This window comes from Erpetoichthys calabaricus, chromosome 10 (assembly GCF_900747795.2).
Source record: "Erpetoichthys calabaricus chromosome 10, fErpCal1.3, whole genome shotgun sequence".
Lineage (NCBI taxonomy): Eukaryota > Metazoa > Chordata > Cladistia > Polypteriformes > Polypteridae > Erpetoichthys > Erpetoichthys calabaricus.
Window position 1 is genome coordinate 85834655 of NC_041403.2, and position 15397 is coordinate 85850051.

Here is a 15397-nt window from a genome sequence, read left to right on the forward strand (position 1 = left end):
CTATCAATCAATCTTATAGTGCCTTTCATCTATCAATCAATCAATCATATAGTGCCTTTTATCCACTGATCAATCATATAGTGCCTTTCATCTATTTATCTATCAATCAATCTTATAGTGCCTTTCATCTATCAATCAATCAATCATATAGTGCCTTCTATCTACCAATCAATCATATAGTGCCTTTCATCTATCTATCTATTTATCTATCATATAGTGCCTTTCATCTATCTATCAATCAATCAATCATATAGTGCCTTTCATCTATCTATCAATCAATCATATAGTGCCTTTCATCTATCAATAAATCAATCATATAGTGCCTTCTATCTACCAATCAATCATATAGTGCCTTTCATCTATCAATCAATCATATAGTGCCTTTCATCTATCAATAAATCAATCATATAGTGCCTTCTATCTACCAATCAATCATATAGTGCCTTTCATCTATCTATCTATCTATCTCTCATATAGTGCCTTCTATCTACCAATCAATCATATAGTGCCTTTCATCTATCTATCTATCTATCTATCATATAGTGCCTTTCATCTATCTATCTATCATATAGTGCCTTTCATCTATCTATCAATCTATCTCTCATATAGTGCCTTCTATCTACCAATCAATCATATAGTGCCTTTCATCTATCAATAAATCAATCATATAGTGCCTTCTATCTACCAATCAATCATATAGTGCCTTTCATCTATCTATCTATCTATCTATCTATCTATCTATCTATCATATAGTGCCTTTCATCTATCAATCAATCATATAGTGCCTTTCATCTATCAATAAATCAATCATATAGTGCCTTCTATCTACCAATCAATCATATAGTGCCTTTCATCTATCTATCTATCTATCTCTCATATAGTGCCTTCTATCTACCAATCAATCATATAGTGCCTTTCATCTATCTATCTATCTATCTATCTATCTATCTATCTATCTATCTATCTATCTATCATATAGTGCCTTTCATCTATCAATCAATCATATAGTGCCTTTCATCTATCAATAAATCAATCATATAGTGCCTTCTATCTACCAATCAATCATATAGTGCCTTTCATCTATCTATCTATCTATCTATCTATCTATCATATAGTGCCTTCTATCTATCATATAATGCCTTCCATCCATCTATCTCTCTATCAATCTATCTATCCATATTATGCCCAATGAGGAGGATATCAGAGGGTATCCCAATGAGTTGATGCCGATTGAGACAGACCATGCAGTGGCATCCATTGTTTCATTGATTTTGTTTTGGACATGAAAGGTGTGTGAACTTTAACGTTTTGTTACTTTTTAGGTAAAGGGAGACAGATGTTAGAAGTTAGTTAAGTTAATGTTAACAGTAGAGAAGTCAGCACACATATACGGAAATTCAGGTATGTCCCCAACTGAATGTTTATGTCACGAAAAAAAGAAGAGTTGAAAAGAGCTAATGATAAAGGTATTGTAAGTCACAATATCATCCTAAATAATGTTATGACATATTGGATTAGTAATGGCACTGCTAAATGAGCACAGACCCAGCACATAAGTGACATTATCGATTACATGAGCCTATGGTGTCCTGAATAATAGACTACCTGGTGGGCAGACCACAGTTTGTGAAACTCAACAGCTGTGTTTCTCATACAGATGTGAGCAACATTGGAGCACTAAAAGGACCAGTCCTGCCTTCTTTTCTCTTCACTGTGTACACCTCAGACTATAAATATATCACCTGGTCATGTCATTGCAGAAATTCTAAGATGATTCTGCACTTATGCAGAAATTATGGCAAATTTCCCCCCTGGGGACAAATACTACAAAGTTCTATCCAATCTAATCTATCAGAAAGGGGGATGAGACAGAGTGTAGGAGTCAGGTGGAGAACTTTGTTTCTTGGTGCAAAGAGAACTGTCTGAGTATTAACATCAGCAAAACCAAGGAACTGGTCATCAACCTCCACCACACCTAGAGCCTCCATGTCCAGTTACTATTCAAGGAGTGGATGTAGAGGTGGTGCACTCCTTCAAGTACTTGGGGGTCCTCATCAATGACAGGTTGGACTGGTCTTGGAACATAGGAGAACTATATAAGAAAGGGCAGAGTGGGCTCTTTTTCCTTTGGAAACCGTGTTCCTTTAATTTGGGAAATGACATCCTTCACATCTTCTATAACTCTGTGATCACCGGTGCGATTTTCTTCACTGTGGTGTGTTGGCTTGGTCACATCACTTTAAGAGATGCCCACCGAATCAAGCAGCCAAATAAAAGGCCAGGCTCAGTTATGGGACACACTCTGGAACCGCTGGGAGAAGCAAAGGAGAGAATTAAAACAAAATTGAGTCCCAGTATGAACAATGCACTCCCTGACACACTAACACCGAGGACTTTCCAGCCCACTAATCATTCAGCAGAAGTGTGTCAAGAAACACTACGGGGGCTCCTTTATACCAACAGCAATACGCCTCACTGGGACTGCCAAGTCAGGTTTCTTTCTTTTTAATTTTCTTGCTTTATAGTCATTGTGGTGTGTGTTCAGACAGGAAGATATGGAAAAAGATGATCCGCTGTGGCAACCCCTAACGGGAGCAGCCAAAAGAAGAAGAAGAAGAAGAAGGTGTGCGTTCAGACCAAAGTGTGTGTGTATATTTATTTATTTACTTACTTACTTATGTACCTATTTATATTTTTATTTATTTAAAGACTTCTGTAAAACAAAAAAAAAGCCAAATTTTCCCCCTGGGGACAAATCAACTTCTATCTGTTATCTATCATTCAGATTAGTCCAGAAGTAGGTCTGTGCAAGCTCTCCATAAAAAAGATTAAAAGAGAATCACTAACTATTTTACACCGTACTTTGAATCCTTTATGAATATATACATGTAAAAATGTGAGATATCTATAAGAAATACGGCCTATCCTGCATTCTTTTTTGTGATCTATGTTTAATTACAATCTTATAAGTGAGTGTAATTTACCAAAACATAACTGTAATAAACCCTGTGGTGGATTCCCAAACCCGCCCCTATCCGTATGGCTTGTCTCACTCACAAGTTTCCTTTAAAGCTCCCTTCAGCCATACGCATCCCACAGATGACAAAGCCCAGAAAGTTAGTAGGAGTGAAAGAAAAAGCCCGTCACAAGGCTCTCATCAACTCCAGAGATTGCCATCTTGAGACCAAAATGATGGTGGCAGCTCTAGAACCTAACAAAAAGATGGCCCTTCTGGTTACACAGGGACGTAATACAAGAGTCACCAGCATGAACATAATGCTGGAGAGAAAAGGGGAAATTTTGCAGTTTAACAAAGTGAAAAGCAGACTACAGACCAGAATATTTCAACATTAGAGCAACTGCACAGAAGTGTCAGGAAAACAACGGGAGTAGAGGAGGGCAGAATGGACGAGTGACCAGCAGGCCCATCTTTTGGTGCGTACAGCTAGTGAGGTGTGATCCTGGACAAACTGAGAGTAAGAATTTTAAGAAATCAGACATACACTGCAAAGATTAGTAGCAGGATGTCTCATTAGTCCAATCTGAAATGTGGCTAAGGTTTGTAAGAGGATTCATAAAACAAGAAATAAATAATACAGGGGACGATTATTATGGTGAATTAAAGACAGAAAGAAATACACAGACAATGTACAATATTATTCCCGTCAAGGCTGTGAGTGTCTGGTATAGAACAGGCTAAGCATTCTGAACGTGGTGCACAGATCACTCGTGTATTACGGTTATCGAGTCCGGCCTGTCTTGTTTTTGCTTTTTTAAACTACACTTTTGGAAAAACCCCTAAAGAAACTTCTCCGTTTCCAGATTATATCACTTTTAAAAATACCCTCCTGGTTTGTCGTTTTCAACCAGAAACAGGATTACAGGACCACTTTGATTCACTTCACTGTTGTTGTACTTTAGAGTACTCTGACATGTCTCTGTTAAACCAGGATGACAAAGGGGGTCCAACCGTTAAAGGTCTCTCGATCGTGGACACAGAGGCTGGCAGAATTCCTAACCCAACTGAATGACGATTGACTCAACCATGGCTTCCATTCATTCCAAATAAAATTTTACAGTACAGGTTTAACACTCTGCCAGTATTGGGATGTGAAAAGAATTTCAATTTTGGTTACAGCAATGCAAGAAGAATGAAACAGAGCAAGCTGGGACCAGGAGCAAAGCCGGCTTTGATTTAATGGAGAAACTAAGAAAGATATTCAATCTGTAGTATCCAATAGATCCATGTGTTAGACGGCAAATATGACCAGGCACACAGCTGCAATTTACTCCTAGTTTAGACTGTAACAGGAAATTCTGGAAAAACAGTCATGTCAGTCAGTCAGGTATTGTCCAACCCGCTATATCCTAACATAGGGTCACGGGGTTCTGCTGGAGCCAATCCCAGCCAGCACAGGGTACAAGGCAGGAATAAACCCCAGGCAGGGCGCCAGCCCACCGCAGGACACACACACACCCACTAGGGACAATTTAGGATTGCCAATGCACCTAACCTGAATGGCTTTGGACTGTGGGAGGAAACCCACACAGACATGGGGAGAACATCAGAATCAGAATCAGAATCAGCTTTATTGGCCAAGTATATATACACATACAAGGAATTGGACTCCGGTTTTACCAAGTATTGTCTCTGATGCTGTGAGATTGACTTAAGTGTTCATGAGAGTAATGGCCTGAGGGAAGCAACTGTTCATATGTCTGGTAGTTTTGGAGTACAGTGCTCTGTAGCACCTACCAGAGGGAAGTAGTTGAAAAAGGTTGTAAAAGGTTGTGACCAGGGTGCAACCGATGGCATGACTGTTAGCAGACATATTATAACTTTCCCAAAGCAGACTAATTCAGGTCAGGCTCATGGATGCTCCAGAGCTCATCCAGGAATCGCTGGACAAAATGGCTCTGGGGGGGGCACTAGTCCATCACTGGGCCCACCAATACACAAATCACCACCTAATCTACTTGAACACCTTTGGAGATGTCGTAGGTAAACCACAGCAGGCCTGCTGGCTTCACATGGACAGCAAGTGGGTGCAGGGGTCAAAATGGCACCACCGGGCCACCACTGATGGTCAAGTTTTTATCTAAATTACTGCTTATGACCAGCATAAAAAAATCGACATTTATTCTGCATTCAAGCAAGATAAATGCAGAAAATAGACAGCAATAGTTTAAATATTGTAAACCTTCAAAAGCATGGCTCACAAATGTCTACACACAATGCAAACTAGGAAAGTCCTTTAAGGCTGTCCATTTGTTTCCTAGAGTCTCCTTGAATATTACCTGAATCAAATATATTCCTAATTATACTAATTTAGTCTCTGATTTAGCAATTTTACTTACATTTATACTAGGAGAAGGTAAACTAAATTATCATGACAGTGTGAAGAGCATCAATGACTATTATGTGACTCGTCCACAGCTGACATTTTAGTCTTTGATATAAAACAAACCAAAATGTGATTATCGAAACAAGAAATTGATACTGTATACGGCATAAAAATAAATCAAAAGTTTTTAACCTACCAGTCCACAGATTCTCCCTTTTCATTTTTACAGGAAATTTCTCCTTCGGTAAAATGGAGTGCTAATAAATGAAATAAAAGAAGTGTAAGGGCAGGAAAACACATCTGAGCCAAAGTCTTGCTGTATCTCGTAAAGAACATGAGCGGCCTCAAACCCCACTGAACAAAGAAACGATGAGGGGACTTTCTTTTGCTCTTTATTTTAGTTAAAAAGCAGAACTGTGCTGTCATCTAACTGGAACAGATGGGCCTGTCAGCAATACGCAGAAAAAAGGAAACACAAAAAAAGGGGGCAGAACTGGAGCCTTCAGCGGGCTCCGCGATGTTTCTGTTTGTGTCAGCGAGCTGAATGGACTGCAGTGCCCAGCAGGTATTCAATCACTCGAACAGAGCGGCAGACAACTAAGTAAGCAGTAACGGGTCACAAGTGTGGCCGGCAGGTGCGAGTAACTGGGCACTGCAAGGGACTGGCGCTCCTCCTAGGGTTGGCACCTGCCCGAGTCCAGTGCCACCAGGATAGGCAATGAAACCCTGCCTTAGAATAAGTGGGTTCAGAAAATGGAGGGATGGCTCAATGGAGGAGTACTTTAGCTCAAAAAGATTAGAAACAAGTAAAGAAAGAAACAGAATTGTTGTATGGCTCAAGTGTGCTCTGAGGCCTCCTCCTCCTTGCTAAGCCAACACTTCGTATGACACTTTAGATATCAGCTGTTTACTTAGCTCCATTCAGACCCACACTGAGCATGCAGGACAGCGGCTGACACAAAAAGATGTCTACCTGACGTGAGTTGTTCATCCATTCATTCCCTAACTCTCAGTTGTCTCGTGCTTTGTAGACGTGGCCACAAGAATAATAAAACATAACATTCTGTAACTCCATTAATACAGTTGGGATCACTGATAATTAGACAGCAGATCTGTAGCATCAGTTGCAAGGTACTCTGGATGGAGAGCCAGTCCACCATAGGGCCCACTTGCTCATATACCCATGATGCCACTTTAGAATTGCCAAGTAGCATGTGTGTGTCTCTCTCTAGCAGGGAAGGGAAAACCTCACAGACACGGGGAAGATGTCCGCATTTTCAAAGACAGAACTGAGCACAGGGTTCAAAGCCAAGATACTGGATCCACAAGGCAGCACATGTTGTTTCACCTTGAAAATGGTGAGAGGAAACAAAGAGGGCCATGAAATGTATGCACAAGTGTGGAGTAACAAATCGCCAATGCGAGTTAAGGACACACTCAAGAGCCAGTTTAGAAAACCTGCAAGTAACATCAAAGTTATAACGGCAGAGCTTCTTTTTTCCCTCTCATGGGGAACTTCTTCCCATTCCAGGTTGATACGCTGAACTTGAACGTTAACCCTGAGGACATCTGCCAAGCCTGGGTTTTCTCATGTTAGTTTGTAAGAAGAATGCTTTCAAGGTGAACTCGGATGGCTTCTGTATCAGATTGTATTTAGCTAATACAAAAAGAAAAAGAAATACACGTTTATGCTAAGGGGGCTGCCTTTTGTGAACGAAAACACAATTGCTTTTCTTAATTTCATTGATTGATCGTACTGACTAAATACAGCACTAGACAATGTGGTCTCGGTGCTGTAAATAAATACCTCCAATATGATAAGCCTACTTACTACCATGAAGGAAGAAGCACCGCGACCCTCCAGTGTGCCAGCATGGAGCCACTGACGTGGACAAGTAAGTCACTTTCTGTTGCTGTATAATGTTTGGAGCGTCTGTAGAGTCATTATTGTCATATGTACTTTCTTACTCACCACACCTCCCCTCTCTTTACTGTGCTTCATCACCCCAACCCTGGATGTGATGCCAGTCCATCGGAGGGTCCGCTCACATACACACTTATTTAAACTGGGAATTGCCTATACACGTTCTGTTGAGTTCTCTCATATAAAGTGCACTTGGAGCTCACTGCACTACACGATCTCGCAAATACGCAATTCCTAACTTAAAACGCAGGATGACAGGCTACAAAAATATAATATTTAAAATAAAGGAGGTATCTGTACACAGAAATATATGTATACTTTTCATTTAACAATAATAAATCCGAAATGTGGAATCACAGATACTCTTCTACTCGATCATCTCCATTTAGTGACAGTCCTGTTTGTTTGGCTACTGCTTTCACGTCCGCATCTTTAAGGATTGATGAACAATTCGGATTTGACAGCTTAGGAAGCACACATAAGGATAACTCGACAAAACAAGTGTTGTGTTTGTATTGAACAAAATTAAGAATCCAAAAGGACGTTTTGTCAGACAGATCAGACAGATAAAGGTCTTTCCTTTTTAAGGTTTTGCTGTACAATATTCAAGCATGTTAACAAAAGATCAATACACAGTTTGCTAAATTTTTAAATAAGTTTGAAAGACAAAGCCAAAATCTAACAAAACAAAATGGTTCCCAGCATAAATAATTTAGTCAAGCACTAGTCTTTCTGTTGGCACCCTGCCCAGGATTGTTTCCTGCCTTGTGCCCTGTGTTGGCTGGGATTGGCTCCAGCAGACCCCTGTGACCCTGTGTTCGGATTCAGCGGGTTGGAAAATGGATGGATGGACTAGTCTTTCTCAAACTTGCTCCAATAATTACCGGTAATAACAGTCTGACCCCTGTTTAAAGTAAACGGCCATTTTGTAGATTATTGCCGGCATGAGCTCACAGATCACATGACACGAGATTAGCAATCACTCAGACACTCATAATGTCAGCTCACAGAAAAAGCCAATTCACGATGCAAAGACATCACAAGAACGCCAATAAAAATGTACATAATCAATAATTTAAATTAATTATGTGTCAAAACTAAATAGGAATACCAGAAATGAATAACTAACACATTACTGACACTCAAATAACTGAAATGCCGGACCATCTAAATTCATGCTTCCTGGGAGTTAGTGTTTAGCGCTGCTCATTTTTTACATTTTTTTGTACTTTTTGAATCTGTGGGACGTGGATTGGGTTTCTTACCTCAGCAGCACTGGGCACAGAGCTGGAAGGGATACCAGTCCAATATGGGACAGCCATTGCAACCAATGTGGAGACACCAGTTAGCCTAACACTGGGTCACAAGGTCGCCTTAATGTTGAATGAGGCATAACTGAAATAATTTACAAAACTGTACATGTTAATAACTTGTTTCATTACAGTTAATCATATTGCACTACTATTGGATGTGTTAGTATTGTGTCTCTGTCATGTCATCATTGTGCTTGCTGTTTTCTTATGGATGGCATAATATTATCCAATTATTATTATCTAATGCTTTGTGACTTCTGATGTTATTGCTCTTCTTCTATAAAGGATGGGGTTGCAGTTTGTCCAACCTTTGGATTGATGACCTAAGAACAAAGTGCCACTGCTACTGAGGGGAGACATAAACCAAATAGCATTACAATGTTGACTTCGCAATCGCTTTTTCGGACTGTGTTTTGGTTTCAGTTTTTGATTTCTGTACTGTAAATATGCTCACTACCACTGCCCCTTTGAAATCTCATCATTTCCCAGTTAACTTAGTAGAACCACCTCTCCTGCTCTTCATTCCGTCAAAGGAATTCCCAACGTTTTGTCAGAAATAATCTCTGCGTGACTTTATGTTGACATGACTGAAAGATGTCATGAAAAGTTTAGGGCTATGTGTAAAAAATAAATATTGTGTCAGGAACGGTGCCAACCCAAAGCTGTTTGGCATTTAATACCAAACAAATACGTACAAGGTCAAGAAGGTAAATCTGCAATAATGAGTGCTTATTTTCCTACTGACTTTCTCAACTAAAACCAGAACTTCCAGTTAAAGGACTTTGTGCATGCTGATGATGTTTTGTAGGTTAAAGAGCACAATATGGGAAAGGCGCTATATAAATAAAATGTATTATTATTTATTAATATGCAAACAAAGTATTTAGCAAAAAACATTTAATCAGGCCTGCAAATCACTCTCCATTTTTATACTAATAAGAGACTTTTTATGTTTGATAATTTGCAAGCCTTAATACCAGAAATTGATTTTAGGGTATCACATAAAAAATAAATTTGAGCCTACTAGAATACATTTCCAATTTATTTTGGACACCCCCCTCCCCACCAACCATATTTAAAGCACCCTTACAGGTTTACATGGCACAAGCATGTGCTTAGGAGGCAAGCGAAGGGCTTAACTGAGGGAAGGATTGCCGAAGTGCACTAACCTGTCTACTGCAGATCACCTGAAGAGAAACCTGCCTAAACTCCTCCAGTTCCTGCACTCCCTTCTTAGCCACGCCTCCTACTGACTTCACTTCCTGTTTGAATCCCACAGACCCGCCTCTTTCTCTCTGTCACTATAAAAGCCAAGCACCTTCCCTTCCTGGTTTGGACACTGAACCAGACAGTTCTCTGGAGTTAGTACTTTCGTTGCCTGTTTTGTGTACAATATACGCGGTGGATCCCCAACTCTTTTTTTCTCTTTACTTCTGTTTTTACAATGGTCATTATTGTCACATGCACAATGAAATTCTTACTTTTATGTGCTAATTAACATGCAACATGTCACACTACCTAAAAACATTTTGTCTTTTGAATCTGAGAAATCTCAGAACATGCAAGATGCAGTACCACTACAACTCCTTCTTGTGCCAGTTGTCTCTGCTGGCGCAGATCATGGTGTGTTTTAAACCCCACATAACCCGACTGATCAGCGGGACTGAAACAGGCTGCAGTTGGGCAGATTCACAAGGAAAGTAATAACACTGGGCACACATGCATGGGTTTTATATCTTCCATGCCAGATGTTTCCGTTTAGATTATGGCGCAACTCCCTCTCCATAAAAAGTCCCTTATTTGGTATTCAGGGCCAGGCTAATCTGTACATCAGAAGAAAATATGTTCACGTCGTTCATTCATTTTTTGGGGGGGGCTTTATCCTGAATGGATTCTGATTATGTATGTGTCCTTTCTGTGACTTTGAAACTCGGACATTTTGATTTTTAAGTTAAATTTAATGCTTTTAACGCATTATTGAAGAACTTCTAATTTATTAGACTTGTGCTACAACGCCATGTGAAAGAAAATTTAAGTGCTTGCAAGCTACTAAGGGTTAACAGCTGTTTTGCTTTAACAGCAGGTTATTCATGCAGGCTCCTGTCATAAGAGAGATTGAAGTATGCTGACTGAGGACAACTTCTTTATTTAGCAAGCATCCGTTAGACACAGGAAAGAGGACTTTTCCTTCTTTGGGGCCCCTCTTGATACGTACACAAAAAAGAAACAGTTGGCCGATTTGCGTAATATAAGACGCAATGCTTAGATGCTGTTTCATGAGTAAGGGGGAGGGAGGAAAATGAAAATGAAAAGCCAATTGAAACAGGGGAACTTTGCTCTTCTGCCTTGCAACATGGAATCCATGTACTCATCCGTGACTGAATAAAGACTGTTTGATTGAACTATTCCTGTCTAACTCAGGGGTTACTTCCACAGCCGTCATGTTTTTTTATTTTTCCGGGTGCCGTCATTTTTGTGGATGCCCACAGTTGTGACACAGATTCCAGTTGCCAGGGGGGCAGCCATCAAAGTAACAACATCAGAGGTCAGTTAGGTGAGGGGTTAAATGGTGGTCTCAGTGGCCATTTTGAATTTGAGTTTGCAGATAAACCTTACATTTAAAATCTTTCTAATCCTTTTGTTTTTGCCTTCACTCTTTTTGATTTCTTGCTCTCAGTTTTGACTTCTGATTTTTGATTGTGCTTCCAGTTTGACTTTTGGTTTCAGCCTTGAAAAGTGTAAAGAACTTACTTTTCAACTATGCATTTCTCCTGGTTCTTTACATGAATAAATATAACTGTCTCCTTGAGGAGCAGTACAGTTTAACTTTGCTTTCCCCATACATAAAAGGGAGGTGAGGTAATCATAGACACAGTGTGCACAAGAGTCCGCTGATGAGAGAATTTAGCGAGTTTGGCACCCTATTTTCAGCCCATTTTATGGTTGTACTGGTTTTGTGGTGGTCCTTATGAAAATGATGTCATCTTAGTACCTTTATTTTTCATGGGTGCTGCATTTTGTACATGTCTTTCACAGATGCGGCCATTTCGTTTACTGTTGCTATGTCTGTTGACAGTCATGTTAACAGGTCATCAGGTGCCATGTCCTCCCAGCTTCTAACACCTGGGTAATGGATCCACTCTGAAATCAACGACTGTCAGAACTAGTTACAGGAATTTAAAACAATTCTGGGTTAGAACTTTGGGCAACTTTCTTTGACTCAGATATTCTGGTTTATGTTTCTGGTTTTGTTTATTCTTGATTTTTTTTTTCACTTCCCTGCCAGCTTGTATCTGTTAGAATATTTTATGTTTTGTCAAACCCTCTGCAATTCCTTTCCTGGTCACAGCCTACCATTTGCTTCCTCATCCAGATAACAACAAATGCAGTTTATTAGTATGAACTAGATATAACATTGCCATCTTATTATTATTATTACATGATTTTATTCAACTTGCCCTCTCTGTTTGTCTGGGTCACATTTTGCAATTAATTTTTTTAACCGAATCGATTTCCTTCAAACTTTACATTCATGCTGATCTCCAGTGACAATGCAATATTTCATCAGTCTTGACACAGGATCTGTATGTTAATTACGTCAAATTTAAGTTTCTTGTTTCCTTATATTATACTTTTAACGATTACACATACATATAGTGCTTTTAGCCAACACACATATATATGAAAAATCAAACGGTTGAAGGTTCAAGACCAATGTAGACAAATTATTTAAAAAAAAAGAAATCATTTTGATTAATTGATATTGAAGTTTTGTCAAATTACTTCAGTTTGATATTCAAATAGCATTGGTGAACTTGTTAGTGGGTTGAACGTTCAATCAAATGGTCGAAGGTTTGAGACCAATGTGCACAAATTTTTTTTTTTTTTTATTATTCTACCAACTTTTCATCATTTATATACAAATTTGGCAAAATACTCTTTTCAGTGATTTGGTGATATTGCCTCATTGGATAAAGTGTTGAGTTTTTCTAAGAAAGATTGAAGGTACAATTCTCCGATAGACAAACACACATTTCTAGTACTTCACAACATGTAAGGTTTCACTGTGGTTAGGATTTCCTGAAATGAGAAATGAACAGGAATGAATGTTACGTTTCACTTTACGATCGTAGGTTCGATTCCACTCTTGTCACTTTGTCATTTCTGTCAAATCACCTTCCCCCACAAGTCAAGGTTTTTGTAACATGCTGAGGACTGTGTGGCATTATGGTGGATAACCATTATTCTACAAACTTTATTCAACTTTTATATGATGTGTCATTTTTGTTCCATTGTTAAGATGGTTAGAAATTTCACTTTAACAAATCTATGAATTTAAATTGAATAAAATTAATTCTTTTATGGGCGCCCAATGATTTTATTTTTAGTCACATATGACCAACAAAATCTTAGTACAAGAAAAAAATATATATTTTTTACCTTTTAGTGCATTTTTGAATAAAATTGTGTCACCTAATCTTTTTTTATGTATTTTTTGAGCGTATGAAGTTTAATTAAAAAAAAGGGTAAAAAAAACCAGAAGATATTGTTTCTAGTGAAACCAAATGGAACTATTTGATTCATTAGATGTTAGGAATATGTTCATATTTATGGAGCACTCCAGAATCAGATTACATTAGCGTTAGGGGTTAGGATTAGGATTAGCCATTGGAATCAGTCCATATGTACACAAAATGAAAAGAAATCACTAAAATTTACGTTCTTAAAACAGGCATGAAAATCACATGCTCAACATTTTTTCAGTGATTAATAACATGATCTACAAACAATGCGAAACATGAATAATTTTCTAAGCCCTTCCCTAATATTTTTTTTCTTTTTGTGAATTGTTACTTTTCTTTATTATTTGGCATCATTTGGTCCTAAGAGTTCACCTGCAGAGATCTGCTGTAGCGCTTCACTCTCCATGTCTCCTCCAGAAGTTAAGCAGTCCGTTATTAGTGTGCGTAATGGTCACCAGCACACAAGCAAATGTATGACACTGGCACTGGCACTGAGCGAGACATCTTGATCTCTTGTCTGTCCTTTGTACATCTGCTAGTTTTGAAATAAGTGGTAGGGACAAAATGAGGGAGAAATCCCACTGGAACAATTTGCACAGTTTTGATAAAATCAAGAAAAATAATTTGTAGATGATGAGAACACTTGATCAAGCCTGTCAACCCCACGTAGAAGTGGGAAATGAAGAGGAGGAGGAAGAAGCTTTCACCATTTCTTTAATTAAAGTGATCGATTAGATATAATGATATTGATTAAATTAACAAATCATTTACATACAAAACATGAAACCATAGAAGCCTTTATTTTTTGGCACATAAGGTAATGCTAGATTACAAATCCAGACCATTGTAAACATATGTTTTAAATACTTTTTATATACTGTCACACACGTGTGTTTAGGAGACAGCTAAAGGGCTTAAATACAGGTAGTTCCATGCCAGACCAGGGGGGGGCGGAGTGCACTAATCTTCCCTCTCGATCTTTTGCAGACCATTCTAGGGAAATCCCACCCAGCTCTGGGGCAGCCACTGATGTCACTTCTGGTTCCGGTCGGGATGACATCACTTCCGCTACTGGCCTTTAAAGCTGCCATCTTGCTACCTGGAAGTCAGTTCTGTTTTGGACTCGGTGGTGTGAACATGTATGCCAATTTTGATCGCTTTTGCAGCCGTAATGGATTAAATGGGTGGCTGCCCCAAACCTTCTCGATGTCTTTTGGTCGTTCTTCTGACAATACATACATATTATATATACACATACATACATATTATATATATATGTATTATATATATATATATATATATGTATTATATATATATATATATATATATATATATATATATATATTTATATTTATATATATATACACATCAGACCACATGGGGGCGACCAGCCTGGTTGCTATGGGGACCACGGGTACAGAGCTTTGAAGCTTGACCCTGTAGGGGCCCGTGGTCACTGCCAGGGGGCGCCCCGATGCCTTGGGAGCCCTGGACCTCAGCACTTCTGCCACACCCGGAAGTGCTGGGGGGAAGAGAAGCAGGGACACCCGGAGAGTTTTCAGGTACGCAGCTGGCACTTCCGCCACACTGGGGAGTGCTGGTGGAAGATTGCCGGGAAGCACCTGGGGTTAAAAAAAAGGGGCCACCTCCCTTCATAGACAGACTTGAATCAGGAGGAAGACGGATGAGGTCTGGGAGGAGGCAGCCTGAAGAGAAGTGAAGGCATTGTTGTGTGTTGGCAAGGACTTTGGGGTACTGGGGTTTGTGAGTGCATTTTGTAAATATGGAAGACCTCAATAAACGTGTGTGGGGTGATTACAACGTGTTTGACTGTCTGTGTCCAGGGCATATTGCATATTCCACAATATTATATATTATATATTATAATGTATATATAATTTATAATTGATCACAATATTCTTAGAAATCACCTTAGTCAATGGGTGGGCCTCTCTGGTAGTGTCTTAAATTGGTTTGAATCCTACCTGGCAGGTAGAAAATTCTTTGTAAGTTGTGCTAATTATACTTCAAAGACATATGATATTCTATATGGTGTTCCACAAGGCTCTATCCTGGGTCCGCTCTCTTTTCGATTTACATGCTTCCGTTAAATCAGATTATCTCAGGGCATAACGTGAGCTACCACAGCTATGCTGATGACACACAACTGTACTTATCAATAGCGCCTGACAACCCCAACTCTCTTGATTCACTGACACAATGTCTTACTTGTGTTTCTGAATGGATGAGTAGTAATTTTCTCAAACTAAATAAAGAGAACACAGAAATTTT

General features: G+C 39.1%; 1 protein-coding gene across 1 annotated transcript in view; it reads right to left on the bottom strand.

Annotated features, from left to right (window-relative positions):
- LOC114659214 (deoxyribonuclease-2-beta-like) overlaps nucleotides 1-5718 on the bottom strand; it is a 35134-nt gene extending 29416 nt beyond the window's left edge. Inside the window, exon 1 of the mRNA XM_028811546.2 lies at nucleotides 5542-5718. Coding sequence (XP_028667379.2) covers nucleotides 5542-5681 — 140 coding nt within the window. The 5' untranslated portion in view covers nucleotides 5682-5718. The remainder of the gene's footprint in view (nucleotides 1-5541) is intronic.
- Between the last annotated feature and the right edge of the window lie 9679 nt (nucleotides 5719-15397).